We start from the raw sequence: 27,308 nt of genomic DNA, 5'->3' as shown, positions 1-27,308 counted from the left end.
ACAGACCATATGCCAGGCACGCCCCTTCCTCTGTCTCCAGGAAAGCCTTCCATCCCTGATGCTCCTGGGTTTCTTCAGCACCCAAGACCTCCGGCTGCTTTCCTGTCAGCTTGCGAGCAATTTTGGGCGTTCCTCTTTCCCCAAGATGGACTTTGAGAATAAAGCAAAGGCAGAGACTTTTTAAAGGGTTTTCCTGCCGATTATGACACAACTAACAAGAGTAGTTAATAGGTTAATGAAGAAGATTCAGTAAATCCCAGCTCTGTCCCTTAATAATATAAGCTTGAGTAAAGTATCCTTAGCTATTAGAATACAACTACCTGATAAAATATTGAGGGTTAAGTAATAACATATAAGATGCTGGGCATTTTTTCACAAGTATATAGTAATGCTATTTAAATTTGACCTGAGTGCTTTATAAAGTTACTAATTAGACCTCCCTTGGGCTTGTGAAAGTAAAGACTAATTTGTACCTTAATATGTGAGTATGGTATAACCGTACAGGGAGAAAGCTATTCTTTTGGCTTTGTATCACAGTGTATTTGCACCAATTTTTGTAAAGTTTTCTGTAATTACAGTTGTACAAATACACCCGGATGAATACAAAGTATTAAAAGTCACATTTACTGGCAAATGTACGTGATAGCAGTACAAGTATTTTGAAAGCTGTGGAAGCCAGCGAGAGTATCCTGATACCAACCTGATTCTGACTGCTTCAACACCAGTGTTTGCTGCCACAGCAATTGATACAAAACCTTTCCTTTCTGGAAATGTTTCCTGGCAGAACAAATACTTGCTAAAAAATTGAAGCAAGATTTGGACTACTCATGATGCCTTTTATAAAATTGTTCTGTTTTCACACAATCTCTCCATAATCAGAATGGATGGATGGATCTTTACATGGGTAGCAGTGTCCTTATTTTAGGTTGACTGCTGAGTGAGGAATTGGTAATGAAGCCTCCTTATTGCTGGGTTATTTCTCTTCTCACTATATTCCTAATTCTTCAGTAACCGGTAGCTCACCTTTCATCTCAGAATAGGCTGGTAAGTGTGAATTGTCGGTAAATCACAATGGAAGTTTAAAACAGATAGCATACCAGAAAGATGACATTATATACCCATCCCTCCAAAAATGCAGTCCGTAAACACCGAAAGGACTGAATACAGATGAGTACGTTTTTGATGGCTTTAAGCTTGTTTTGAGTATAAAATATTAGTTTGATACTTACCATCACTTTTAGATTTGGGGTTATCAGACTGCACCTATAAGAGACGGCTTCTTTTCAGTTCCCTACCGAGAACATCTAAAGCTTAAATGTCCAGTGTCTTTTCTGCTTCCCACAGAGAGTTAAGGTTGGTATGGCAGATGTTACGAATCTTTATGTGCTTTTTGTCTTATGATAGCAGATTTGGCTGGAAATGAGTTTATGTTACTTGCTCCCTGCCCCTCACTCACCTTCATGAAATCTTTGAATGGATCCATTGTTGGCATGTTATCTGCAGAAGATAAAGTATCTGGGAGCCGAGGGGAGAACAGGAGCCCCTGAAATAGATGAGATGCCTTTGGCACATGACGTACCAAAGGGTTCTCCCAGACTACTATTTTGGACTGTGTTTGACTAGATTTTCTTTGCTTTCATTTCCCCTTTCCCTCATTTTAACATTGGAAAGTGACCTCCATGTTCTGTGCATGAAAAGCAGCCACCTTTCTTTGTCTCTCGCTTGATATTGCCCCCCAGCAACAATTATGTCAGGCCATATGGCTGCCCCATAGAGAAATGAGAAAACCGGCTTCCCTCTGCCAGAGTAGTGCTTCCCTCACACCCAACGAGAATCCTTACTTGGGATAATTCTCTAGTCAGTGTTGAGAGTCCTTTGCTGTTTTCTAGTGAGGGAATCTAGTATTTGTGATATGCTGGTGGCACCCAAATTTCTATTTGGACCTCTCCCCTAAACTTCAAATATGAATAGCCGTCTGCCCACTCCACATTTCCAACTGGATGTCTAGTAGTGGTCATGAATGCATCACACTTTTTTTTTTTAAGATTTTATTTATTTATTCGACAGAGATAGAGACAGCCAGTGAAAGAGGGAACACAAGCAGGGGGAGTGGGAGAGGAAGAAGCAGGCTCATAGCAGAAGAGCCTGACGTGGGGCTCGATCCCATAACGCCGGGATCACGCCCTGAGCCGAAGGCAGATGCTTAACCGCTGTGCCACCCAGGAGCCCCTGCATCACACTCTTGGTTCCCCTCATGCTAGCCCATATCTGTTCCACTGTAGCCTTCCTCATTTCAGTTAGGGGGCAAATGCATCTTTCCAGTTGCTTAGGCCAAAACCTTGAAGTCCTCTATGCCTCCTTTTTCTTTCATACCCCACATTCAGTGTGTCAGAAAATCCCATTGACTCAATTTTTAAAATCTTTTCCACCATCCGACTACCTCCCAGACCGCCACTGCCCCCCCCCCCGCCTGAGTCCCGCCTTAGTTTCCCTTTACAGACTGTTTCAACCCAGTGGCCCGAGTGAACCCTTAAAAACATATGTGGTGGTTCCACTCCTTTACTCAAAACTGCATTTCACCTGAAGTAAAAGCTCGAGTCTTGGCAATTTCTCTGTATTTTGGGGGGTGTCATTCATGGACCAAACCTAAGCCATAGAGAAGAGGGGGTCGTTACCTCAGCTACAGGGCTTACAGCTGTATCAAATCCTTTAGTCTGGTGGAGAAGGAACAAGATCCCAGGTGAGTCATGTTCTTGTTTGATGCTCTTAGAAGGTGTGATCTTTAATGGGTTCCTTCGTCTTCTCTGCAGTGGGAATGAAGATCATTCTGCTCTCATTTTAGCATTAAAGGTAGCAATCTGTGGATTTAATGCAGCTGCCGGAGATATACCTTTAGTCTTTACTAAATAGGTTTGGTAAGAGTTTTGGCTGGGATTTTGGAAAATTGATCCCCATGGCTTTTTTGTTAGGGAGCCTATCCAAATTAGACAGCTCACTTTGATGTTTAATAAGCAGCTCAGTTTTTATTCTTATCCATATATTTGTTTTGCTGAGCTTTGTGTGTTATAAGGAATAGCAAGAGTCCTCTCATGATAAGTGCAGGTATTTTACTCTTTTGTACTACCACAGCTTCCTCTTTCACAGCATTGTTAAAATGGAGGGCAGGTTCGGACCCCTCACTGAGTGTGATTTGCGTGTTCTTTGGGACACGTACTACTTTTTCTGTGTGGTAGTGATTGATGCTTTGGCTTCCCTACTAGATTCTAAGTTCCCTGGGGGCCTAGCGCATTAGCTTGACCACGAAAGAATTCCAGTTGATATTTGTGGATTAAAGGCATGAAATGTAATATGTAACCTAGTTTAGGTGAAACAGACTGTAGACATCACTCCTCCTGAAAATAAATGGGCTTTTTTGAGGATAGCTTAAAATATAAAAGTGGATTTTTCTACATTCAGCTGAAAATACATAGGCAATAAGCAAAGCAAGAAAGATTTTTAACTTTCAAAGTCTTATTTCTTATTTTCTGTAGCAACTGGATAGAAAAATCTAATGCAACAATTTCAATCATAAATGGCTTGTAAGAGTGGGAAGCTGGTATAAAGGAGAAAGGTAATGTATTTCTAGAAATTCAAACATTGTGGTGATGGGGAGGGAGGTGTATTTCTCAGGTGCCTTCTTGGTCTTTGAAGTGGCAGGTCACTCTGGGAGGTGGCCAGTCCCCTCCTGGTTCCTCCCAAGCCCCATTCTGAAGGGCTTACGCTTCTCTTGACTAAGGGATTGAGGACTTATTCACCAAGGAGAAGCACACCCTGATCCAAGCACTTTCTTACCTCTTAGGTTTAAACACACACACACCCCCCACCACCACAAGCACCACCACTCCAAGGCATAGTCTGGTGAAGGGGCAGTTGAGCATGGACAAAAACAGAAAAGTGGTAAAATTGTCTTTCGAAGTATGGATTATTTTCTCTTAGCAGATCATTTAAATATGTGATGTGTTGTTGTTGTTGGTTTTTTTATTTTTTATTTAACATCTGTTTAAATACTTCCATTGGACTTTTACTTCCTTTGGTCTTCTCATCCCTTGTTCTAAATTTTCAGATCTGCTAGATGATTTTCTAGGGTTCCCTGGTATGCAATTCGTTCTATTTCCATTATACCCTTTGTCTCCCATGTTCTCTGTAAATATGCATACAATATGGTCACTATGTTTTTCTGTCTATACTAGGACCATGAGAACAAGCTGGGTATTATTTAGGACCTTACGTCAGAGTACACCTAGAGGTGCTCTATTAATATCTGTTGAGTGAGTGAGCGCTTAGCTGCCTCAGGGACTTTATTCCTTCTCTTTATTGCTGTTATGGTTATTAAAAGTTACAAGAACTTTGACCTAGAGGTTGTCTTTTCAGCTTAAAAAGATGACAGATCCATCATTTTAATGACCAATTGAGATCTTACTAAAATGCCCATTCAGGATTATGAACCTGAAGTCTTCTTAATGTTTTTAACTGTGAGTAAAATTTCTGCGCGTGAGGCAGAAAGACTCTTAACCTGGGAATCAGACAGAGTTTCTGATCCTGAGTCTATCATTTACTGACTGTAAGGAAGCCACTTAGGCTCTCTTGGCCATTTTCTCCATCTAATAAATAGAAGTGACTGCCCTGGGGGCGCCTGGGTGGCACAGCGGTTAAGCGTCTGCCTTTGGCTCAGGGCGTGATCCCGGCGTTATGGGATCGAGCCCCACATCAGGCTCTTCTGCTATGAGCCTGCTTCTTTCTCTCCCATTCCCCCTGCTTGTGTTCCCTCTCTTGCTGGCTGTCTCTATTCTGTCGAATAAATAAATAAAATATTTAAAAAAAAAAAAAAAGAGAGAAGTGACTGCCCTGCCTGCTTGGTGGGGTGATTCTTCGGGAATCAAATGAGATGAGGCACCTGGAATGTAGTGGGAAACCAGCAGTCCTCTGTCTCCTCCTCTCCCCTTCTCCTACACTTCCTGTCAATTCTCCCTCTTGAATATGCTCTGTCCTCTCTGTCTCCTAGGCCAGCACCGCCTTAGGGTGCTGACGAGTAGTATTTTATTCTTTTTCTGTCTTCTCAGCTTAATGCCCTGATTTTAGTGTGCTTGCTCTCAGGACATACCCAGACTCTCTCCAGGATGTGGTTTCTCCTCCGGTAAACATTCCTCCGTCCCCTCACCATATCATTGTTTTTAGCATAAAGTCAACTTCCTTACCATGATGTAGACAAGCCCTTCATGAAAGAATGCCTCCCTATTTTCCTCTTCAGCTTCAGTTCCCACTAGCCACTCTCCCTTCTATATTCACCACTTTTGTTCCTCTTTCTCTGCACGTGCCAGGACCCTCTGCTTAGAAGGAATCTCTGTTTCTCCCCTGGCGCATCATCCTAACATTTCGATTGGACCAACAGGACCCTGTTCAGACATTACCTCCTGCAGAAGTCCTCCACACTAACGTTCCCAAGCTGGTCTTAACTTCTCTGGGCCTCCTGCCACATTGTCATCCAGCAGTTTTCTTGTGCTAGGCAGTAAGGCAGGGAACGTTTTCTTCATTGTCCTTGATGCCAAGAACCACATCAATGTTGGGTGGTTGCATTAATTTATTAATACTCGAAAATTTTGAAAAATGCGAGGGAAAATTCTGGTGTTTCATCTGGCTTTGTATTAGAAACAAAGTAGAAAACATTACCCTACCCATGTATAAAGTTATAAACTTTCACACCTGGGATACCGTGCCTCGTTCCAGCTGTTCTCTGTAGATAAGTTCTAAGGCATTGAAATGCACGAAAAGTTTCAATTAAGATCATTTGCCTTGGAAGGAGAAGTAACTATGCCAAGAAATCCTAAAATAATTTGGATTTTATCCGGGAAAATCATGTTTGGGATGCAAGACCACAGTATTCTATGAGAGTAAGTGACATGGAGGTGGTCAAGCAGAGCTAGGTATTCAGGACAAGGGACGTGGTGTTCATTCCCTGGAATGATGGTGCAACCTAGAAATATTAACTCATTCAGGAAAAGCGCAAATAATTAATGATTGATCCATAACTGATTATCAAGGTGAAATGGTTTGAGTCTTCTGGCATTGAAGGAATCCAAATAATGGAAAACTCCAGCCTGCCAACTCTGATGGGCAAAATTTTAGCCCCAGGACTTTTATCCCCTGATGCCAGGCCTGTCAATATGTTCTACGTGGCAAAACAGGACTTTGCAGATGTAGTTAAGGTTACTACTCAGTGACCTTAAAGGGAGATTAGCTTGGATTGTCCAGGTGGCTCTGATGTCATCCCAGGAGCCTTTAAGAGCAGTGCTTTCTCCCAGCTGCTGGCAAAGGTGAAGTCGGGGAGGTTCTAAGCCTGGGAAGGATTCAGGGTGTTGCTGGCTTGACTACGAAAGGAACCACTAGGAAACCGAGAGAAGGAACTGAATTTCACCAGCAACCTGAATGAGCTTGGAAGCAGATATTCCTCCACAGTCCCCAGATAAGAGTCTGATCAACACCTTGATTTAGGCCTTGTAAAATCTTAACTAGGGGACCCAGAAGCCTTCTGGATGTTGGGCCTACAGAACCGTGAGAATATATGGGTATTGTTTTAAGGTGCCAAATTCATGGTAACTTGGTAAAACAGCAGTAGAGAACTACTACACCAACAAAACAAAAAATGGGGCTGGGGCATGGGAACTTCTTGCTTTGGGGACCTTTCTGTTAGGAAGACTTGATTTCCAGTGGACCTTAGTACTAACTGGACCAAGTTTGAAAGCACTAGACTTGAATGCCCTTTCTGGCAGTTGTAAGGGGTCTTTATTTCTGGCTGATCTGAGATCTCTCCCTGACGTCTGGAGCATCAGACTTGATCCAAGGCATGCCCGTGAGTGCGTCTCAGACTTCTGTGGCCTCTACGGGAAAATCAAGGCTGATCGTGCATTATATGCCGACTTTGTCCAGGAACAGTTAACGGTAATAAATCAGAGAAACAAAGATTGTTTTTGGTAGTAGAATATCAAAGGCTCATTCTCTGTTTTTCCAAGTAGGACATCTGAGATGTTTACTTCTTTTTAGCACTGGTTTTCTAACGTTGCCTTTGTGAGAGCCATTCTGTTGGTCAAAGGCCCCCTCAAAGCCCAAACGCTTGAAATATACTTGGTTTTTGTTAATAAAAAATAGAGGAGTTGATTTGACAGCCTTTAAGAAATACTGTACTCTCATTGCAATTCTAAAAGCCGCTTCTTTTAGCTGTGCTGTGCAGGACAGGCAGAAGTCTAAGTCTGGGCTCTGCTTTGCCGACGTGGTGCATTTATCTATATGAAATATCAAAGCAGTTGGTTTGGTATCAGTTGGCTTGAAATATGAGAACAGTGGTGTCTGCATAGGGTAATAATAATAGAGTCAGAAATTAACGGAGCTGATAACCCTACTTAATCGTTCACCTTTGTAGGAATTAAGTGATAAGTGCCTACATCTTTTGTAGAGGAAAAATCATGAATTATATATACATTTATTCCTCTCAAACATGAAATAACAGGCTCATAAATAATTCTTTTAATGACTAGTCAAAGAATGGAAATTAAAAAGACAGGCTGCTGACTTGACGGGCCACTGCTGCCAACGAAGTTTGAAAACCTGACAGTTTTTTGTTTGTTTGTTTGCTTTGGTTATTTTATACGTGTAACAAATTTCAGCTGTAATGCTTAATTTGGAAATGAGCTTTATTTGTTCAGCACATTAATTTTGTCATTCAGAGATTGTCTACGTTTTCTTTTCTAAGCCAATCTCTCTTCTGTATCTTAGCATATTTGATTTTTTTTTTTTTTGAAAGAAACATTTACTTAGGGGTGCCTGGGTGGCTCAGTCTGTGAAGCGTCTGACTCTTGGTTTCGGCTCAGGTCATGATCTCAGGGTCATGAGATCAAGCCCTGCATCGGGCTCCTGGCTCAGCATGGCGTCTCCTTGAGTTTCTCTCTCCCTCTCCCTCTGCTCCTACCCCGTGCATGCACGTGCACTCTCTCTTTGAAATAAATAACTAATCTGAACAACAACAACTAAGAAACATTTACTTAGTATGAGAGAAAATCCACTGCACGGTAGTGTTCGAAGGCCAGGCTGGCTGCTAAATTTTAGTCACACTGCACTTCCTTTCTTCCTTGATCCTGAAATACCTGGCACAATTATTAACCTGGATCTGCTTTGATTTTTTTTTCTTTTTCTTCTAAATATGTTCACCTCTTCTTTCTGAATGGAAACCTTTGGCTCTTTCTCTCCATCCTACTATTCTCCTTTACTTCTGTCTTACTCCAATTATTCCTGGAGTGTTAGGAATATATTTTTAAAAAGTAAGTAAAAAAGTAAAAAACAAAACAAAACAAAAAAACCCTTATAATTATGTCAGATAACTTGCTTTCTCCCCATAATCCTCCCATCTGAGTCTTAGATATCCAACTTACCAGTTCCGAGTAAATTACAAAATGTGAATTGGAAAATGGCCCATGGACCTCAGAGGAGGAATCAATAAGAAGAAGGATGTAGCATCTTGTTCACAGGTTCTTGTTTGGGGCTTTCTAATCCCTGGGGACTTGGGCTCTACCAGTAGAACTCTGTGGCCGTGGGGCAGGTCACTTAACTTCCCTGCCTCTCTGCTCTCTCATTTCTAAACTGCAGATGCAATTCCCTCACTGATAAGATTTTCATGACCTTTAAATGGGCTACTACATGGAAAGCTGGCCTGGAACCTTGGCTCGACCCAGTAACTGGTAACTGACATTTTTCTTTTTGCCCTGTGTGTGTTAAATGCTCACAGCCTCCGCACTTCTAACTGGTATTTGTCACGCCGTCGTGCCAAACAGGATCTTTTCACTTTGGGTTTTCAGTTTCCTAAGTGGATTGGTAAGGGTCCCAGTGTACCCACGGCTCTTCTACTTTTCATATGCAAATACCCTCCGCGAATGCCTGGACACTGGTAATCCTGCTGCACTCTGACTTGCCATTTAACGTGAGCTATAAATTCAGCTGCTCTTCACGGATGTAAATGAGGGAATTTGTTTTCATAGTGTGACAAGCCTTATAAGCCTCATAAACTCTTTTGTCACTTCAGGTTTTAAAAAGAATTTTTTTTTCGCTTTCTCCTTCCCAGCTTTGCAGTCTCACACTGCTGTTGTGAGTACAGTTGGAACGGCCATCTCAATATCTGTATGGTTTTTGGTATTTCACAGTGTTTTGTTTTTTTTTCCTGTGTACGTAACTAAAGTTTCCAAATATGTAACTATGAAAAATATCCTTATCTGTACAAAATCCAGTGCAGCCTCACAGAGCTGGTCTGGACCTCCTCTGTCCAGAGGGACAAAGGGAAGGAGACAGAGGAGGTGAGACTGATTTGTCTACTGCTTATACAGCTGGCTCAATTTGCTTTTCCTGTTTAAACACGGCAAAGCAAAGACAAGCTAAAGTTACACACATGACTGGGGATATTACCTTTTAAAGCATACCTTTAAGTGCAAAGAGGCAGGATAGATGCTGGGGGAAATTAAAAAAAAAAGTATCAAGAATGACTAACTTCTTATGGATACTATCAAGGTGGATTTTATTCAACTTAAGACCTTATATCAGGTTATTTTAAAATTCATTAGTATTACAGATAAAAAGAACGAAGCGAGGATATTTGAATATAAAAGTAGACTCTTTAGAAAGTAGTGATACAGAGAAAGTTAAATTTCAAAACCGATGGGATGTAGCCAAAACTGCATGCAGAGGAAAATTAGTAAACCTACATGTTTTTATTCGTAAACAAAAAAGAATAAAAATCAAGCTCTTGACTTGAGGTGAAGTATAAAGGAACATAGTGATTGAAAAACCTTATAATAAAAAAGGGAGAAAAATAGTAAGCCCACTGGAATGAGTTTCATATGTCATAGGTGTTCTGGGTAAAAAAGACGGCAGGGAGGTGTCCTATATAAAAAGGAAGAGAAGGGAGAGCTGTATATGGCATAATATGATGTTTTAACATTATGACTTGGGAACCCAAGAGCACATTTTAAAATTTATTTTTAATCTTGGGATCATTTTGGCCAGATATTTTCCAGTATTTTTTTTTCTAAAAGACTTCCTTATAAGATCCCCAGAACATTTCTCCAACATGTAAGTTGTCCGTAGCACTCCCCTGCATACATCCCCGCCCAGCTAACCTCTTTGTTTTGTTTTGCAACAAAAGTATATCCATGGTTTTATATCTTCTAGCTTTGGGTGCGGTATATAGTAATTGTATAGGACTGAATCCTTCTGTTTCTGATAAGCCAGAAGCCTTCTCTCTTTTATCTATCTATATCACTTTATTTTGTGCCCAAAATGGAACTGGGAACTTAACTAGTGCCCTTCTATCGTTTCAGATGTGAAACACCCAAGGCCCAGAAACATTGAAGTTCCTGGTCTCACAGAGAGGGTGAGAGCTAGAAATTGCTATCCTGGGCCAAAGACTACTATCTCCAGCATAGTTTGTGGACAGCCCAGTTGCTGTATACACTGACCCTTTCAAGCCCCTTTCAACCAGTTTTCTTTCTCTTCAGCTTTTATTACATGGAGTTTGGCAAGCAGGGCTTGCATTACTCAGATGATTTTCAGAAAGACTCTCTTCCTAGTTTATTTCTGATATTTAAGAATGGCCCTGGGATAAGTTTTATGATAGCCTTCAATATTTTAAAGCTCTGTTTTTACTGTAGTGCCCATATACTATGGGAAGAAGACCGTTAAATCACTGTACTAGCTTTTCCTTTTTGGAGGACTTTTTGGCAGTATTTGCTGTAGCTGAATATACGCATTCCCTATAAACCAGCAACTTCCCCTTCTAGGAATGTGCCCAACATCAAGGTATAAATGTGTTCACCAAGTGACATCCATGAGATGTGCAAAGCTGCACTATTCATAAAAGCCCCAAATTAGAAAAAAAACAAAAAACAAATGGGCATTAATGATGTGATGGATAAGTGTTCTCTTCACCATACAGCAATAAGAATAATCAGACCGCTGCCACATGCATCCCATGGATGAATCTGTGGAGTGGAATAAGCCAAACACAGAAAGTATGATTCTAATCATACAAAATTCAAAACCAGACAAAACTGACCTCTGGTGACTGTGTCAGGGTAGCGGTTACCTTCGGGGATGGCAGCAGTGACTGCAAGGCCATGAACAGAGCTCTGGGAGCTGGTCTTCATCTACGCCTTGATCTTGGTACGCTCACGTGGTGGCACACATGTATCTTGTGCACTTTTCTGTATCCTATAAAAAGGTTGCTTGAAGTCCAGGCTTAATTTAAACTTTCAGTTCTCCCACTTCGTTTGAATCTGTCGGGGGCTCAGCTCTCTGCCTGCTTTGCTAAGTGCTCATTCCTGCCTTAGGTATTCCCAGAGGTCCTATTCCATGGTGAGTGGGTAGGAGGAAGCCTCCAGCATAGCAGACCTGGTTTGAATTCTTGCCCCACCATTTGGCATGCTTATGGCTTTTGGAAATTACTTAGCTTCTTACTGAGCCACCATTTCCTCAACTTGAAAAATGGGGCAAATACAAGTTCCAATACCCTAGGGTTGTGATGTGAGTTAAATGAGATACTGTGCATGAAATGCTCAGCTCAGAGGAAGCACCATTTGCTTCTAGCTATTATTTTTCTTTTGTTTCCCTACAGACTATACTGTGCTTTTAACATATGGAGCATTCTTGCTGTTTGGCACCGGGCTGGACCTACAGCATAGTCACGGGTTTGGGCTTTCCATTCTTACGTCCTTAGAGATTTCACACTCTCAATTACTTCTCTTCTGTAGTACTTCATAGTCTTCATTCCAAATCGGTTAACCAATCAAGAATTCCTCCTTCAGTCTACTATCTTCTATTCCTGGAGCTATTTGCTTCAGCTTTTTATCTTAAAAAAAAAAAATTCTCATTAATCCACTGCTCCCCCTCGCCTTAATTTTTTCTTCATAAATAGAAAAAAAAAAATGCTGGGTGAGCTGTAAGACTTGTGGGCAGACTTTCCTTAATGGCCTTGAGGGGTGCCTTCTGCCCAAATGAGTGACTCTTCTCAGGAATGTTCGGAACTTGAATCCAGCCATTGTTAGTTGGTGGAAAGATGGTGTCTGCCAGTGTTGTACAGAGAGGTCATGAAAGGGTGTAGGGGTGGGGAGATGGTGGGGGGAGGCCCTTTCTTTTTTCGATTAATGAAACTCATTAGTTCAGAAAATAATTCCCAGCCTTTCTGCCTGAAGATTATTGTCATTCATTAACCCAGATTGTTGAATCCTGTTTTGTAATGTGAATCTAAAAAAGGCTGTGCAGTGGCGTGTGGACTCAGAAACAAATTAAGAGATCTTGAAGAAAAACCAAACATTTTTTGAAAAAGTAAATTATAAGGACTTATTTCAATTTTTGAAATTACTTGACCTCACATATCCTTCAATAGAGATATTTCTCTATCTTTTTTTTTTTTTAAGATTTTATTTATTTATTTGACAGAGAGAGACAGCCAGCGAGAGAGGGAACACAAGCAGGGGGAGTGGGAGAGGAAGAAGCAGGCTCCTAGCAGAGGAGCCTGATGTGGGGCTCGATCCCAGAACGCTGGGATCACTCCCTGAGCCGAAGGCAGACGCTTAACGACTGCGCCACCCAGGCGCACCACATATTTCTCTATCTTGATAGCAAAACTGAGTAATCAGTCAAGTGGTCTACATCTGATCTTCCCACTCCCCCAGCTCCTCTTCACTTTTTCACACGTCCCAATCTGGGTTTCTGGCCCTCCGCTGCACTGTGCATTCTTCTCAGGGAAACTAAAGCTTCCATGTAGCCCGATGCAATGCTCAGGGTTCTCTCTTTGCCTTATTAGCATTTTCTGTGAAGTTGCCTACTACCTTTTCCCTCCTCAAAACTATTTCCTCTCTTAATTTCAAGAAACTACTTCTTCTGCCAATTCTGGGTCCTGCAGTGAATCCTCCTCTTTTTCTAAGGAAGAACCTCAGGGTTCAATCTTCTGTTCTCTTGTACGCCTGCCTTCTTTCCCTAAGTGCTCTCAGTCAGTGGCTTTAAGTACCTTCTGTAAGCTCATTTCCACGTTGTTTTTAATCTCCGGTCCTGGCCCCTCTTCTGAGCTTCATGCACCTGCCCATGTGAGAGTTCCACTTGTGTGTGTCTAACAGACTGCTCGCATGTACAGTGTCTGGGTTCTTTCCTTTCCAACCATTCCTCCTCCCGGTTTCCCTTCTCTGCAAAGGGCATCACCAGTCTCCACCCATGCACCTTCCAGGAAAAAGTGGAGTTCTTTCTGATCCCTGCCTTTCTTTCTACCCCACGTCTATCTAATCTTTCTGTTCTACTTCCAAAATCTATTTTGAATCCACCCATTTCTCTTTTTTCAACACTAGTTCAGGCTGCCATCATTTCTTGCATAGTTTATAACAATAGCTTCCTAATTCTACTTGCCTGTCTGTACACAATCCGCTCTCCACACAGTGGTCAAAGAGATCTGATTGAAGTTTGTGTATGTGTTGCAGAAAGTTGAATTCAAGGTAGAAATGGCCAACTTATCACTTAGGCTCTGTCACAGACACACATGGCTCTGAATGTTGTTTTGTTTGCTTTTTAAGATAGAACATTTCAGCAATATAAATGTGAAGAAAAACATTGCTAATGAACCATATCTGATTTCCTGAAATGGGAGGGAATAGGAAATACTGCCAGTGTATTCTGGATCTTTCTCCAGCGAGCTGGCTAGAAACCACTAGCTGTGTGTGGAGGAGTGTCCTCTCTGAAGTACAAGGAAAAACTACCACAGAGAACAACCTGTAGACACTGTGCTTGTTTTCAAAGATTGCTTACAAAATTCTCCCTGCTCTCCTGCTGATCTTCTGTTGGGGGTCTATGTATCATGGGCAGTAGGAAAGACATCTTATACAAATGTCATATTAGCCTTGCAAAATTAAATTATTCATGTATCGAGATGGGAGCAAATTACTTTCTTTATCCAAGATGATAGCATTAATATTTCGTGCTTTTATATCATGTCTGTGTGTTTATGAAGAAATAAATACTTGCAAGTAATGAGATACATAGAAATTCCATTTGATTGCCATTGTTTCTTGATAAAAGTTAAACATCTTCACTTTATTAAAAGAAAAATTGAATAGCAGAGGAGACTTTCTTTTGAAGATTTGCTTTCTATTAAATTAGTACCACAAATTATACTGCAAAAAAATACTATCGAAGATATTACCAAATACATGGTAAAGCATTTTTATTCTGCCTCACTTAAAGAAGGTTTATTTATACAGTGGTGCTCAGAAAAGTTATATTTTCTCAATAGATGCTTACCTGTAGAGTGTTTTATTCTTCAGTGGCATTTTGTTTTTAATTGTATTTTTTCATTTTTTATGCTGTTCATATTTGAATTTTTTAAATTTATTTTTAAATTTTTTATTTAAATTCAATTTCTTCAGTGGCATTTTAGAAGTGTAAGTAATGCAGTTACTATGTCATTGCTTAGAGTATTCGTGGTCTTTTCCGTAAGAACTCATACATAGTGGAGAATTAAGGCCAAACTGCGCTTATTTTTTTTTTCCAATTTTAAGTACATAAGGTAGTTGGAAAAGTGATTTCATTGAATTTGCTCTTTTAATTTGTAAAGTCAGGTTGCAACAACCTGTGGAATATTCTGGTTTCCTGAAAAGCATTACTGTGAATCTTACACCCTTAATTCTATTGCCAATATTTTTCTTAATGACATGACATGAATTTGAGCAGGTCTTAAAAAAAACAAAACCCTATAATTTTCTTTTTTTATGTTCTCATGAAAGGGAGCCCATGGGAAGAAATCAATCCTGGACTGTGTTGAGTTTTTCTACTCAAAAGATGACAGTGTTGAATACTACTTGGTGAGTCTTGGGACCACCAGTACAATCTGGGTGAAAGAAACTTCCGTCTCAGCTTCTGATTCTGGGAGTTCTGGCGCAAATAAACATTCTTCTGGATTTGAATCAAAACTGAGATAAGAGACTACAAATCCAAATTGATTTTGGACTACATTAGTGATTATTCTTCCTGAAGAACTTGGCTAAAAATCCTGCAGCAGGTTCTGTCATTGGCTTGCCCAACTCCCATCTGACACCTGCCTGGCCCAACTCCTTCTATCAGGGTTGCTAAGCAAATGCCTTTACTCCCAGACTCCCTTGCAGCTAGAGTGCACGTATGTGACCAAGGCTCTGTCAACGAGTATTGAGTTTGGTTGCAGTATGAAAATTAGGCAGTAACTGTATAGGTTGTTGGCATCTACTTGTAAGCCTAGCAGCACTAGCCTCTTGCTCTTCTGACGTTGACTTCTGTGGACACTTAGCATCTAAGCTTGCACGTGATCAGTGATGACAGCAGGTGGCAGCAATAGCAGTGTTTCACTGTGAGAGTCTTGGCAGTGTGGCATGTCAACTTACCCTCTGGCCCTTCTGGAAATTCTGAAAGCTCCTTAATATCTCTTAATAAGTCATTTTTGCTTAATATAATGAGTAGATTCTGTTGTTTCCATCTAAGTGTTCTGACATAGCCTTCATAGCCATTTAATAAGGTGCTGGCTGTCTTGTTTCAACAATCTGATGTTCTTTCCCTAAATACTGATAGTGGTTAGATGTTCTTGCGTGTTCATTATCAGAGTTTATGTAGATTCTTCAGTTGTATACAACTAAGATTGGGGGAAAGTCAGCATTTTGAAAATAAATATGGAGAATATGTTATTTTTCAGTTATGGGCTTTGATCATGACCCTATCATTTATGCAGATCCCACTCCTAGAAGAAAATCAGTTTGTCTAGGTAAAAAATCATCGGGAACTAAAATATTTACTCAGAATTGCCCAACATCATGAAATCCAAAGAGAAACTAGTAAGGCAAGAGGCTAACCCAAGTCAGTGGGTGGCCGCATCCTACCCCTGCACTGTTGGTGTCCTAGCTGGAATGGATAAAGCATTTAAGAGAGGCAGGAAGTGTTATGACACAGCCAAAGGTTAGGCATGGGGGAAATCATTAACATAAGGAGGACAGACTAATATTTACCTCCATTCCTTCTTTCATCAATATCAGTTCACCTTGGATTTATAGAATTTGCCTAACTTTTCAATGTAGTTTTCCTTTGTCTCTGCAATTCTTCCAAAATACAGACCACTATCTTGTATAAAAACTTTGGATGTTTAACCATAACTACCTGACTGAGGTCTAACCTCTTTGACTTGACAGGCAAGGTTCCTCACAACTGGTCCTTACTTTTCCAGCTGTGATCTCCCACTGCCACTCCTACGAACCCCACTTGGTCATCCCAGTGGGCCAGCAGATTGTCTCAGGCAGGTTAAGCTGCAGACAACAGTGTAAGCAGAAGGGGATTTAACACAGGGTATGTGGTACTTACACGATCATTGGAAAAGCCTGGGGAACAAGTCCAGGCTGAACTCCCAGGAATGACTCCCAAGATACCATTTCAGAACTGGCTTACCAAGAGCTTCCTTGGTAGGGATCGAACACGGAGACTTAATTATCACTCCTACTAAGATGTTTCAACAACCAGACTTACCAGCAGAAATAGCCAAGGGAGCAGGAGTGTGGACTCAGGTTCTCCGTGAAATTCGCCAGGTGTACCAGCTTTGCAAACCAGGTGTAAGGGAGATTGGGAAATGCAGTTTTCAGCTTCTAGACATTCACATCAGTGCACCCTACAAGCTGATTTGGGGCTATGAAGGCAACGTACACCATCCGTTATACACGTCACGTAACGTAACTCGGTATTCCCAACACACAGACGACTCGCTCTCTTCGCTCTCTTTGCTCTTGCTCTTTTATTTAGTTGGAATGTGTTTCATATCCTTCTCCATCTAGCAAATTCTTATTCATCCATCACATATCACCTGCTATGTCATGTTTTCTCTGATATTATTTCCTTCTAGTTCCCATTAGAGGGCACCCTCTATTTAAAAATGTGTCTTATTATCATTTGGTTGTATCAGTCTTCCATCCAATGGAATTCCTAACAGACAAGGAATAGGTTGCTTATTCATTCATTTTGCTCTTCAATCAGCAGACTTACTGGCATCTCCAAAGCCAACGAAGGCCAGGTTCCTGTCCTCAAGAAGATAGATAAGTTTAATTATGGAGGGATAAGCCACAAAGGAGAGGATAATGACTCTTCTGGGGAGAATGCATGGGAGACAAAATGGTCAAGGAGGACTTTGTAAGAGAAGGTTGTCTTCATCTTTGTGTCTCCAGTGCCTAGTGTTACGCTTGGTGCTTAGTGTCCTTAATGAACCAGTCAAGGCTGGAAATGAATGAAATGACTTTTTTGAAATGTACCTTCGTGTCTTACTAATGGCTGTCTACCACGACTGTGATGCTTTAACAAATTAGTCATTTTTTAATACCATAGAATAAAGCTAAATTCTCTGGAGCTCATTTTGTTTAAACTTTTCTTTCTATAATTTATTCCTTTAATAAAATAATAATTGCATGCCGACTGTATATCAGATCTGGTGCTCAGCCCCTAGGCCCTGTGGATCCAGAGAGCCTGGCCTTTGTTCTGTGGTCCAGATCATGTGTCTAGTGGGAGATAGACTCACCAAACACACAACTGTGCCAAACAACTAATAGTGCTCTAAGAAAAGTCTTGATGAGAATGATGTCTTGATGGAATAAATAATAGGTGGTGTCAACAGAGTCAGAGGGTCAGGAAAGGTTTGCTTTCCTGAAGAAATTGTCAGTTAATCTGAGACCCAAAGGATGACGGGTAGAGGGCAGGTTAAAGGTAATTCACTGGTCCTTCTGGCTCCCATTTTTCCCTAGCAACAAAAGAGTTTTTCCTTTAACTCTTACTTCTCCCTGTCCTCCAGCTCCAGTAGATCATTTGGTTGCCAATACACTTGGTATTCAGGAAAATAAATTCCAATTTCAACACACAGGGAAGCGTTTCAAAAGGCAAATTTGTGGGGCGCCTGGGTGGCTCAGTCAAGCGTCTGCCTTCAGCTCAGGTCATGATCCCAGCGTTCTGGGATCGAGCCCCTCATTGGGCTCCCTGCTTGGCGGGAAGCCTGCTTCTCCCTCTCGCACTCCCCCTGCTTGTGTTCCCTCTCTCGCTGCCTCTCTCTGTGTCAAATAAATAAATAAGATCTTAAAAAAAAAAAAAGCAAATTTGTGAAGTGAAAGTCGTCATCATCGGGGTGGGAATTTTTATTTCATTATTTGTGAGCTATTTCCTAAGAGAAGTTTTCATAGAGGTTAGACTATTGTGGCATAATATGACAGATGCTTTTAAATTCTCCCAACTCTTTCCCTCCTTCACCCATTCATAAAGATGGGTGATTATCCCCTTTCTTTGAATGTACTCATGAATGTTACGTGTTGTCATGTTGTATCAAATTGAGGAGTATTTGCAAAGTGAGTACTTGGATTTGGCTCTGGCCCTATAAAAATGTCAGAGGAGGGCTTGCCATGGGTGGAATACACAAAGCATTAAGTCAAACAGTTTCAAAAATTAACCTAAGAATGGCTCACTGATGCTAAAGTATGAATAGATTTAGAGTAAGTACATTCTATTAGGGAAGTAGGAAGAAAATAAATGTGTGTGGAGAATGGAGGCAACTTTAAGGAAACCCCATCCAGACAGGGGAATTAGCTAGTCGTCCTTTGATCAGTGTGGGAATCTCCTGAAACCCTTCTCTTGCCATTTGCATCGACCTGAGAAGAATTTGCAGGCTACTGCTGAAAGGAGTCCTCTGCCCCAAGACTCCCAAATGATCCCCTTTACCACTGTGATGTTTTTAGGGCATTCTACACATTTTAGTTCTCTCTGAATGAAGCATTCATGTTGCCATTCAACATGTCTAGTTTGGGGTGTATTCTAAGTCAAATTATACAAGAAGCTATTTGTGGCATTCAGCAGCTGCAGAAAGAAGAGGCTGTTTTTTTGCGGGGGGTGGGTGGGTGCAAGGGAGAGTGGTGGTGTTACAATGTAAGTGAAGCTGGAAAGTGCAGAATATAGAGTTATCGTTGTTGATGGGCAGTTGTGATTGTATGACAAGAGGAAGAGGGAGGTTACTGAGTGCCGAAGTGAATTTTATCCCATTTCAACATGGGACGCCCTGCTGGCATGAGCCCTCCATAGATGGTCTGGGGTTAATTTTCATAATGAATGTGATATATCCTCCGGAGTCTGTGGCTGATTCCTCTATCCAGTGGGGTGCGATTGGTGAGTATTTCTCTTCAGAAAGCAGTTATAATAAAATAATTCCATTCCATCCTGTGGTGCATACACATCGAGACATGTGGAGCAAAGTGCGGGTGCTTTAGGACTGTCTTCAGACCCGAAATGTTTACTTGATTAAATATGGTTCGCTAATGAAAATTGATTGTGGCAGCTCCGTTTGAACGTGTTTTATCATGTAATGATTTATATGGACTGCTACGCACAAAGAGATGGGTGTTTCAGATAACGGGATAAAAAATGGGTTGAGCTGAGACTTCTGAGAGCCGCTGTACAATTGGACAGAGGCTTGGGAAAATCATTCGGCATTGTAAGACCCTCCCTGCTTTATTTTCTCCCCAGATATCTTTTGTTTTTATTTTGGTTCAGGAAAACATTGCATGTCTTTATTGTCGGTCAAATTTTTATAGTGCTTTCTACTCCCTTCTGCCTTTTTTCCTTAGTGAAAAAAGCAAAAACAAAAACAAAACAGTGTATGAAACTACTAACTCTCTGCACCTGTCTTTACAGTTCCAAGCTTCCTACTTTTGACTACATGTTGAAACTATTGTTGGGGTGCATGAGAAAAACTACTGATCTTAATCCTTCCTGTGATGATTTTATTAGCTAAGATGTGAAGAATTCCATGATTTTTTCCTGCTGTTTCGAACCCTGATGCTACTGAGGGGGAGGAGCTAAGCATATCATTTTAACAAAGTCAGTGGCCAGCCATTACCTAGCATCAGCATTCTCGTTTTGATTACCATTTGATTTTTCTCAAATTCTGTGTGGGCCTAATTATGTGGGCTCTGCAATCAGCACGCCTCCCTTCCCTCCAGCTGTGCCCTCATTGTATGGCCCTCTGGTACCCGGGCATGCCAGCGAGCATGGGGGCCCTTCTGTGGTGTCAGGTCAGATATCTGCACTGTGAACTCCTTGCTTTCGAAGTATCAGGTTACTAGAATTTAGAGATACTGAACATATGTCCCCATGCAATAACTGATGTTTTTACTCTTGTCTCTTGCTCTCATTTGTTGTTTACTTATTAAAATTATCCTTATTTCTTGCAATTGAAAAGAAAAATCAAAGAATATGAAACATTGAGCTTATAGGAAGGTTTATCCGTGTCAAAAGTCTTTGCTTGACTTTAATGAAAATTCTGTACTCCCTAGACGCATTCTGAATATCATTTTATGCCTGGCTGACCTTCCTTTGCTCCCGCTGTGACACCTTCAGCATAATTACAGATCCTTCATAGCACTCATGCTTAATACGAAGCTAGGGTTTCTCCGTTTGAAGAATTCTGCTACTGTCTATCCAATAGTTTAGGACACTGTATTTTTTTTTTAAACCAACCCTAATGAGATAAATGTTATCCTTGCCGAGGTCAACCCTTACCATTGCTAGAAAACCAAATATAGTTAGACATTTAGTGTTGCTGTCATTTCCTCAGCAAACCGGAGCGGTCTATCTTAATTTGTCTAATTATCATTTTGCAATGGTAATTGCAAACCAGCTGGCCTCTTAACAAAAGCAGTTGGTCATACCAGTTTATTAATTGTAGCGCTCATCTTAACCATATGTGAAACAACAGAAGAAATCACAGGAAGTAGAGAAAAGAAAAACGGAACAGTTTGTGAGATCGTTCCACTGCTTACAAAATAATGAGTCCAAATGATGCTTTTCTCTCAATCTTTATACTTACTGATCATTAATTGTAATTAATGTAAGCAATGATAAATATGATTTTCCTTCAGTCTTTTAAAGTATTTTTTTGTGTTTGTGGACAACCTGGCTTCAGAATCCTTTTCTCTCTAAATGAAAACACTCTCGTTTGGATTTCTGTTTTGCAAGATTGTATGTTTTGGTTGTAAATTGATGTGGACCTCTTTTTTCTCAGCCCTTGTTTTTCAGTTAAATGTAGCTGTCCCGATAGATTCAGAAATGGTTTACCTCATTCACGGGTGCGTGGTTGCAGATGCTAGGTAGTTTATGGAAATTCACAGATTATACAGTGTGGGTCTTCCTTCGTTGGAGGAAGATGCGCACATTCTTTTGAGACGTGTTAAATCAGAGGCATTTCTCCCAAGCTCTTCTGCCAAGAGACAGTAAGTAGCAGGAGTCATTTTCCTGTGTGTGTGTGTGTGTCACTGGCTACTATGTCCCCCTGCAGGTGGCGACCTTCTACTTTATATCGTCAGCCGCCCCCTCAACCCCACCCCACGGAGAGTCTTCATTAGGATGTCCCCTTTATCCAATTTTGAAAGTACAAGAGAGCCCAGGGTATAAAGCACTTTAGCTAATCACATGACTCTTAAATTATATCTCTCAGATCATCACATTATACTCTGGCTTTTCATTCTACAATGAGATTTTTTTTCTTTCTTCCCTGAAGATTTTTAAAGGTTGAAATTGATTTTTTTTTTCTTTTTAAATTTAAGGTTCATTTCCCTTTATATTATTTTATTATAAAAGGATATAATTATGGTAAATTTAAATAGCACAGAGAATTAGTCTCTCCTCTAAGATATGATAGACCCCTAATACGCATTCTGTGTTTTGAATGATTGAATTAGGAAAGGCAAAGTAAGTTTAGAATTGAACTAATTGATATGTAGCTCTACTCATATACACTATTTCTCTCCTGAATGAGCCTTTATATGCCTAATATAGGCTCAGTAGAATGAATTAGATGAATCAGTACTAACGTGGGTGGATGGATTAGAGCTATACATGTCATGAAGAATAATTGGTACAAGCGTAAGAGGCTTACTGTTAATGAAATTTGTTCGTTCTCTTTTTGTGGGACAGACGTAGTTCACTTTTGAGGAAGTTCTTCTTGAAGTAAAATGGCCTATATTTTTGAAATAAAGAGTTACTAAAGCTCTGTCAAGGAATGCCTCTTAAGGAAGGTTAACATTTGAAGTAGAATTTGAAAAACAAACAGGGGCGTGCCAAGTCGGGGCTGGGTGAGGGATGGAGCATCCCAGGCAGGCGGAAGAACCACCAGTGCGGAGGCACAGAAGCAGAAGTGAGTGTGGACATTGCAGCCCTGACCCACCAGCCTTTTCCCAGTCAAGGTAGAGGCAGCGCGGGAGGGTTAGCGTGGACGCCGGATAGCTCCGTGATGTGTGTTAGGTCACTTCTTTTGTAAAAGAAAAAAGAGTGGATGGGATGCTCTTTGGGACTGTCTTCAGCTCTTAACTAGGAAAATAGGAAATCTCCCTTTTTCAACTTGCCCTAGCCAGATCCCTGCTCACCGTGACGTCCAACCTTATGGCCCGTTCCCTTCATGGAGCTCTCCACCATCAGCCCCACCTCGGACCCGTCATCTTGGGACAGTCTCCAGATTGTCCCGCGCCCTGAATAAGAGACATTGCATTCTTCCAACCCTGCAGGGCTGAATTTTACATGCTGTGTCAGCAGGGCTCCCTTTGTGTTCTGGACTTTTGATGGGGGTTTCTTTTTCTCATAGCATATTTTCTATCTGCCTCACCTTTCATTTGTTCAGCATTTGTCACATGAATATTGTGGCTTGACTAAACTAGTCACAGTGATAGCAGACGTTTTTAAATTGACCGAGCAGATGGTAGCAGTGGTTTTAGACTAAATTATTAACTAGGCTCCACAGCAGAAGCCTTTAGCTTCAACACATGCAGAGTAAAAGGTGTTTCCTAGCATCAGAATTAACTGGTCAAGTGGATGCCAGATCGGGTTCCTTCTAAAGAACTGACACATTATCATCTCCTAAGGTTTCCCTTTCTACATCAACCAACTCCCCTCACCAGATATTGATGGAGCCATTTCCATCGGTCTTGTTTTCAATATGCCATATGATTCATCATTAAAGATTAATTCAGAAGCAGAAAGAAGAAAAGATCATTGTACCATTGAAGTTCTAGAACATTGGGGATTTTTAACATACCTTTATGAAATAACATAACCCAAGGGACAATTAATATAATTCTTCATGAGCGTCTGTCATCAGACATGTGTTTTCATTCCGGGACAGTATTTCTACATCACCTTGTAAATGTGTGTGTATGTGTGGTGTGTGTGTGTGTGTGTGTGTGTGTGTGTGTGTGTGTTTAAACTCCTCATCCAACCATAGAAAGCACAAGATCAAAATCACACCTGGGGCATAACTGAAATTTCCCCACTTGTCTATAAAAGGCCTTTCTTTATAGCTGGTTTGTCTAAACTAGTATCCTATCCAGGATATGCATCTGATTGTATAGTCCTCAAATCTCCTTTAACTTGGCACATTCCTCCTCCTCCTCCTCCTCCTCTTCCTCCTCCTCCTCCTCCCCCCCTCCTCCTCTTCCTCCTCCTCCTCCTCCTTATTATTATTATTATTATTATTATTATTTGACATACCAGAGAGGCCAGACCCGCAAAGTGTTCCACTTTTAGTTTGATGGTTTTCATTTTTTTCCTCTAACTCTTGCATTCCCTGTAAACTGGAAAAATTTAACTTGTCAGCAGTGTTTAACTTGATTTTACTGTAGGTGATGCCTATCCTTGGTATTGTGTCACATGGGGGGGGCATGATATTGCTCGTCCAATGCCACTAGGGTCTGCTGGAGTCGGAAGATGGCAGCTGGTCCTTCCACTGTGCGGTTGCTCTCATGTTCCTCTTACAAGGCCCCTCTTGAACATAAAATTGACAAGTGAATCAAAGAAGTTTTAAATGCGTAAGGTCTTAGACTGTTGAGAGAAGAATAGTAGAAATTTGGAGGAAGAATGCTTGATGTGAAAAAATAAGAGATAGATCCTTATGCACATGTAACCGACTCACCTTTTTGGGTTGTCTCTAATCAGTTAAATGCCTAACAGCTAGAACTTGTAGTCAATTCAATTTGTCTCGAATAATATAAAGTGTATTTTTTCATCTGTGTGTTAAATCCTAATGGCTGTTTTTTTTAGTATCATAAATTACAGTTGTATTAACAAATGAATTATACTGTAGATTTTTAAAATGTCCTTTAATTGTGAAATTTTATCTCCCTGAAATTTAACTTGATCTCTGGGCATGCTGTATTTTATCGGACAGCCCTATTTTTTTAAAGTTGCTCTCTTATTTACACGTTTATTGATTGTATCAATTCATCTGCCTGTGTTATTTGCTTCACAGCTTCAATAATGATTGTAATTTTGATAGATAAAAATTACAGACCATATAGAATTGCCCTCAATGTGAAAGTGTTTATAGAAACAAGAAACACAATTTTTACCTCCAAAAGTTAGAGTTGTGGGAAGACTTTGTTTCTTAATAAACGGGATAGGACTAATCTATCTATAGCATTACTAAAGCATTATTATGAATGTTTAAGTAGATTATGTTGCTTGTTAATTTTTAAATATTTCTTTTTTTTTTTTAAGATTTTATTTATTTGACAGAGAGAGAGAGTACAAGCAGGGGGAGTGGCAGGCAGAGGGAGGGGGAGAGGCAGACTCCCTGCAGAGCAGGGAGCCCCACTGTGGGGCTCCCTCCCAGGACTCTGAGATCATGACCTGAGCCGAAGGCAGATGCTTAACTGGCTGAGCCACTCAGTCTCCCCTAAATATTTCTAAAATCCCTTACTATTAAGTGTACACTTTTATAGGCCCAGGGGCCTTGTATTGGATACTTTCTACTATGATGTTTTCCAGTGCTCTGGGTCTAAGAAGTACAAGAATGCTTGGGTGTGTCTGTGGATTTAAAAACTGTATTTCAAGTATTCTAACCATGTGTAAAGTTAACAAGGACACCTAAATTAACTTAGTCACGTACAATCTTTTATTTTAGATGTTAAGCTTGATTTTTAAAAATAGCCTAAAACAAACCAAAAGTCAGTAAAAGTCCTGTTTATAGATAAGGTTGGGCTGAGAATTTTCATATTTCGAAGAGGTAAAATTCCTTTGAGAAGAACTTAAAAATTATCTTTTGGTACATGGTCCTGAGAAGAACTACATTATATCTGATTTTTCTTTCCCTTCCTTCCCAACTTAGAAGACCACAGTGATCTTAATTGATTATATATCCCATTTTCAGTTGATCAAGGATTCAAATTTTCTGTGATTCAAAACGTGTGTATTATATGGCATTGTACCTGCATATAACTCTTGTGGACCGTATTTGAAAATGTTCCTTTTTAGTCAATACTAATTAATGAAGTTTGCTAAAGTTTTTTGGATTCAACATAAAGATTTTAATGCCCTAACCTCACTGAATGCACAGAGGAGGGCCTGAGGTTTTGTGTAAGTGGAGATGGGGCCATTGGGGGGGGAGGATTCACGGGGCTAGAAGGCTTATCTCTGAGTCCTGGGATCCTTAGACAGCTCTGCTCTTAAAAAGCTCTCAGGTTTAAACATATAATCTTTTGTCCTTAGTAAAAATAATAAGGCTGTATTTTAAGGTTGTACTCAAGATGAAGATGTGGGTGTTAGCAGAGTCATTTATTAAACAGCTAGGGTTTAATTTTAAATTTTTATACCTTAAGTGTATAATGGTTCCTGAAGTTATAGACTTAAATACAGGCTGATAAGACCAAGGTAGTTATAGAAAAATGGCCCTGAGTGAGAACCATTCAGGCCTCCTCACCTCTGGCATGCATTGCTACACCAGCTCCCACCTTCTCTTTCTGCCCTGGTCAGGTCCATTCACAGCTACTGCTCACCTTGCACTAGTGATCTCTTTGAAGTGTGACACGAACCTTAACAGCTTTCCCTTTTCAGTTCCATCAGTGACTCCCTGGCCCACCAATGAAAACCCACCCCCTTATGGGAAGCGAGGTCCTTGAGGGGAGGAGGGTGTCTGGCCCTGCTCCCCCCCCCCCCCCCCGCTGCCTTTCCCCGCATCACTTCCCTATAAGCTTATCCTGAACCTCCATGTGACCATGGCTGTGTTTTATCTAAGAGTTCTCTCTTCCACTCTGTACTCCAAATGGGGTGGGTGCCCTTTGCCATCTTTGCCATTAACATCATAGTCTTATCTCTTTCCCTGTGCTTGTTCATTACTTTATTATTCTTATCTCTTTGGGTGTGTTGCTCCATTGGACTCTGACCTTCGTAAGGTCAGGAACCAAGTTTGATTTACTTTTAACCCGGATGTAGGTTGTGGAACACGGGGCAGTTAATAAGTTCTCGATGTAAAATAGCTGAGTGGTTGAATGCAAATGCAGAGCTACAGTTAAAATTTCTACACTATGTATTACTCTGCAAAATATTTCTGTAACTCTTTGCTAATAATGGTGTATACCTACTCCTGAAAAGTAAGCAGATCACTCTCGGAATAATCAGATGATTCCTAGAAGAAAAATTTTAAATGCTGGTCAGAAATAAAATTTCATTTCAGTGAAAGACTAAGCAGAAATGTTGGAACTTTATAAGGATGCAAATATTTATACAATAGTAGTGGTAATAGAATTCTCAACCAGGATAAGCCACCAGGATCGTTCAAATGATGGGGAGCATATTTTTCTGCATAATATTTGGCAGTATTTTTAGAGAACAGTGATTCTCAAGTATTTTTATTATTTATGTGTCCTAGTAAGGACCTTTTTGTAAGATATTTTGACTTGAATGTACTAAAATTATCTTTTCCCAGCTTAATACGTGCTAATGAAAGAAAAATCAGGACACCCAGATTCTCATCTCAGCTCCAACATTGCATTAGCTTCTAGATCTCAGTTTTCTTGTTTTTGACTGAAGATGAAATCTACCTGTCTAGTTCATTGAAAATTTGACTATAATAGTCCTTATAGAAATGAGAAAGTTCTTGATAAACAGCTGGGCGGGGGGAGCAGATTGGCTTAAATTAGACATCCAGCATGAGATAATGTGAAATTTAAGTAGAGGTTAGCAGTATGGATCTGAAGGACAGACAAATGAAAGACAGTAGCGGGAGAGGAAGATTGAGCAGAGTGTCAAAGGCAGTAGCATAATCCATGGATCATCAGTCTTTTTCCCTAAAGGTCCAGATAGTAAATGGCTTCAACTTTACAGGCCATACCGAGAGCAGCCATTGACAATAGATGAACTAATGGCGTAGTGATGTTCCATTACAACTTTATTAT

The 27,308-nt window shown here is 40.6% G+C and overlaps 1 protein-coding gene across 1 annotated transcript in view; it reads left to right on the top strand.

The window, feature by feature from the left end:
- The first annotated feature begins 16,574 nt into the window (after nucleotides 1–16,574).
- Nucleotides 16,575–27,308, top strand: part of NHSL1 (NHS like 1) — an 81,684-nt gene continuing 70,950 nt past the window's right edge. Inside the window, exon 1 of the mRNA XM_040627492.1 lies at nucleotides 16,575–16,791. Coding sequence (XP_040483426.1) covers nucleotides 16,575–16,791 — 217 coding nt within the window. The remainder of the gene's footprint in view (nucleotides 16,792–27,308) is intronic.

The sequence above is a fragment of the Ursus maritimus genome, unplaced genomic scaffold (assembly GCF_017311325.1).
Source record: "Ursus maritimus isolate PB19 unplaced genomic scaffold, ASM1731132v1 scaffold_13, whole genome shotgun sequence".
Classification (NCBI taxonomy): Eukaryota; Metazoa; Chordata; class Mammalia; order Carnivora; family Ursidae; genus Ursus; species Ursus maritimus.
Note: the sequence above shows the minus strand (reverse complement) of the source record. Positions and strands in the feature narration are given on the sequence as shown.